Source organism: Wasmannia auropunctata, unplaced genomic scaffold (genome assembly GCF_000956235.1).
Source record: "Wasmannia auropunctata unplaced genomic scaffold, wasmannia.A_1.0 LD334991.1, whole genome shotgun sequence".
In the NCBI taxonomy this organism is placed as follows: domain Eukaryota; kingdom Metazoa; phylum Arthropoda; class Insecta; order Hymenoptera; family Formicidae; genus Wasmannia; species Wasmannia auropunctata.
Genome location: NW_012027899.1, coordinates 53,145 through 55,333, shown reverse-complemented (window position 1 = coordinate 55,333; position 2,189 = coordinate 53,145). Strand labels below are relative to the sequence as shown.

Sequence of the window (2,189 nt, the reverse complement as noted above, 5' to 3'; positions counted from 1 at the left end):
TTTTTTTTTTTTTTTTTTTTTTTTTTCCTAAAAATGTATAACGTCTTAATATAAGTGATGAGGTTAGATATATTAATTCTCTCTTTCGTTTTCTTGTTTCAACATTACATTTACGTTTTTGTGTCTTGTAGATATATTAATTATAAACACAAAATACATCAGTTTGATAAATTTAGCATCTGCATAAATAAAATCAAATGTAAACGTGTTCATACTGTCTATAATACTGATAAAGATCAAAGAGATTTTAAGAATCATCATGTGTAAATAGTCGGTGCTGCATCGTGATGTGATGAATTGGAAATTGCAGTTCTTGGTGGTCATGGTTGATTCCAATCGCCCTTGGGGTGCTCGCGACCATCGTCTATCGCAACTTTATCAGCGCACATTAAAGCATTCCGAGCCTTTTTTTCATGTTACTTGTTAATAACTGTATATGTATACATATGTATCAATGAATTGTACATTTTTTCCGAATGTATGTCGCACACCGTTGTTACGCTATGAACCAAATAATGCATTTTCTGGCCTAAAGTTTAAAAGCGCGAGAGAAAGAGGGATTAGAGAGGAAACAGTCGACGATGTATTATATAATGATATACGTAAATAACGCGCATTTATATATTTATATGTATACATTTGTACACACGGTATATATATTCATATGTACATGTAGCGTTTCATGCGCGACGTCGTTTTCCAGATTGGCGAAATAAATTAATTTAATTCCTTAGAAAGAAGGATTCTCCGCCGAATAAAGAAGTAAACCCCCGTCCTTAAATCCTTAGACGAAAGAAAGAGGCTGCTGCGAGGGGACGAAAACTATAATAGAAGTAATTCGATCACCAATCAAAAACTGTACGAAACGCGATTGTGAGTGCTCATGTTATTTGTCCATCTTACAGCAAATTCATCAAGAAGCCTGTATGCATCGCCAAAGAAGAGAAAAAGTGGCTGCATTGAAAATAATATTTTATAGCGAGTACAATGATTTTATAATTGCATTTTACTTGTTTTTTTCTACAGTTTATTTAATAAGTGCGCGATGGATCTCATGAAAAATTGCATGAGAAATTTGATAAATAATTACGCGTGTAAGTTACAAAATTTTAATTAATAAAAACAATATACGCAAACGATAATAATGCTATACAAAATTTGGGGCATTTAATATCTGATAATCTCAGCCCGGATCGATTCTGAGAATTATTTTGTACGATCATTTGATCGTGACATTCTTAAATTGATGCACGGTACCAAAAAAAACAAACGAGAATACATTGACAAAATTTATTGAATTGTTACTTTTTTTTAATAAAGACATATTTTTTTTTATTAAAAATATATATTTGTAAAGATGATATATTCGTAGAGATTCTGTTGCAAGCGTTCATCCGAAGCGTGTAAGACGAGTTCAACGAAGCGGCATTGAAATTAAGCGCGACGACGACGAGACGAGTCCTGCACGCAGGAGCCGCGTGATGAGTGCGGGATAACCAATGGATGCTTCGCACCATTCCGGAGTAAGGATTCACGGTGGCGTCGCTCCGTGGTCGGTATCGAGCGAATTCTCCGACGTGCGCCGCGCCGCACCGCGCCGGTTCTCGCCTCGCTTCGCCCTCGCGTCTCTCTACTCCCTCCGACCAGCGGTGGCTTCGGTAGACCTCGCCTCCGACGAACGCCCAGTAAAGCGCGTAAGCTCGGTGAAGGAGCATCGTGGAGCATTACTCCGGCAGAGGCGTCAGCGATAGTCGACTTAAAGAAGAGAGAGAGATAGGAGATTAACGCGAGAGAAGACCCATCTTGAATAAGTAAATCCAGCGAGTGTACGCATATCGTCACGAGGGCGAGCAAAAAACGAGAGGAGAGAGGATAAGAGAGAGAGAGAGAGGAGCGAGCGCGCACTGAAAAGGGCGACGAGAGGAGACAGCGGAGGCCGGTCGGTCCCGGAAGTGGAAGGGCAGAGGTTGACAGGGCGGCAGGAAGAAGGGGTGCGAGTGGACGAGGACGACGAAGGACAGCAGCTGCGTAAGGCGCGAACGGCGGTGGTTGCATTGAAAAGTAGCGGCGTGGTGTCATGAGAGGCGGTCTCACGGTCCGCCCTTCTTATCGGTCCCTCCAAGAGTCATGCATGTCGCGCCCCTCAAACGAGGTAAGCGCGTAAACGCCGGAGCAACCCTCCCACGCCG

At 41.7% G+C, this 2,189-nt stretch overlaps 1 protein-coding gene across 5 annotated transcripts in view; it reads left to right on the top strand.

The window, feature by feature from the left end:
- The window catches only part of LOC105457840 (cytochrome b5-like), a 3,495-nt gene extending 2,353 nt beyond the window's left edge, over positions 1-1,142 (top strand). For 2 of the 5 annotated variants that reach the window (XM_011702739.1, XM_011702738.1), the window contains exon 5: positions 311-737. In XM_011702739.1, the coding sequence (XP_011701041.1) occupies positions 311-392 (82 nt within the window). In that variant the 3' untranslated portion in view covers positions 393-737. Of the gene's footprint in view, positions 1-271 lie in introns of all 5 variants that reach the window. The other 3 variants (XR_975458.1, XM_011702740.1, XM_011702741.1) reach the window with 3 other exon arrangements.
- Positions 1,143-2,189: the final 1,047 nt, after the last annotated feature.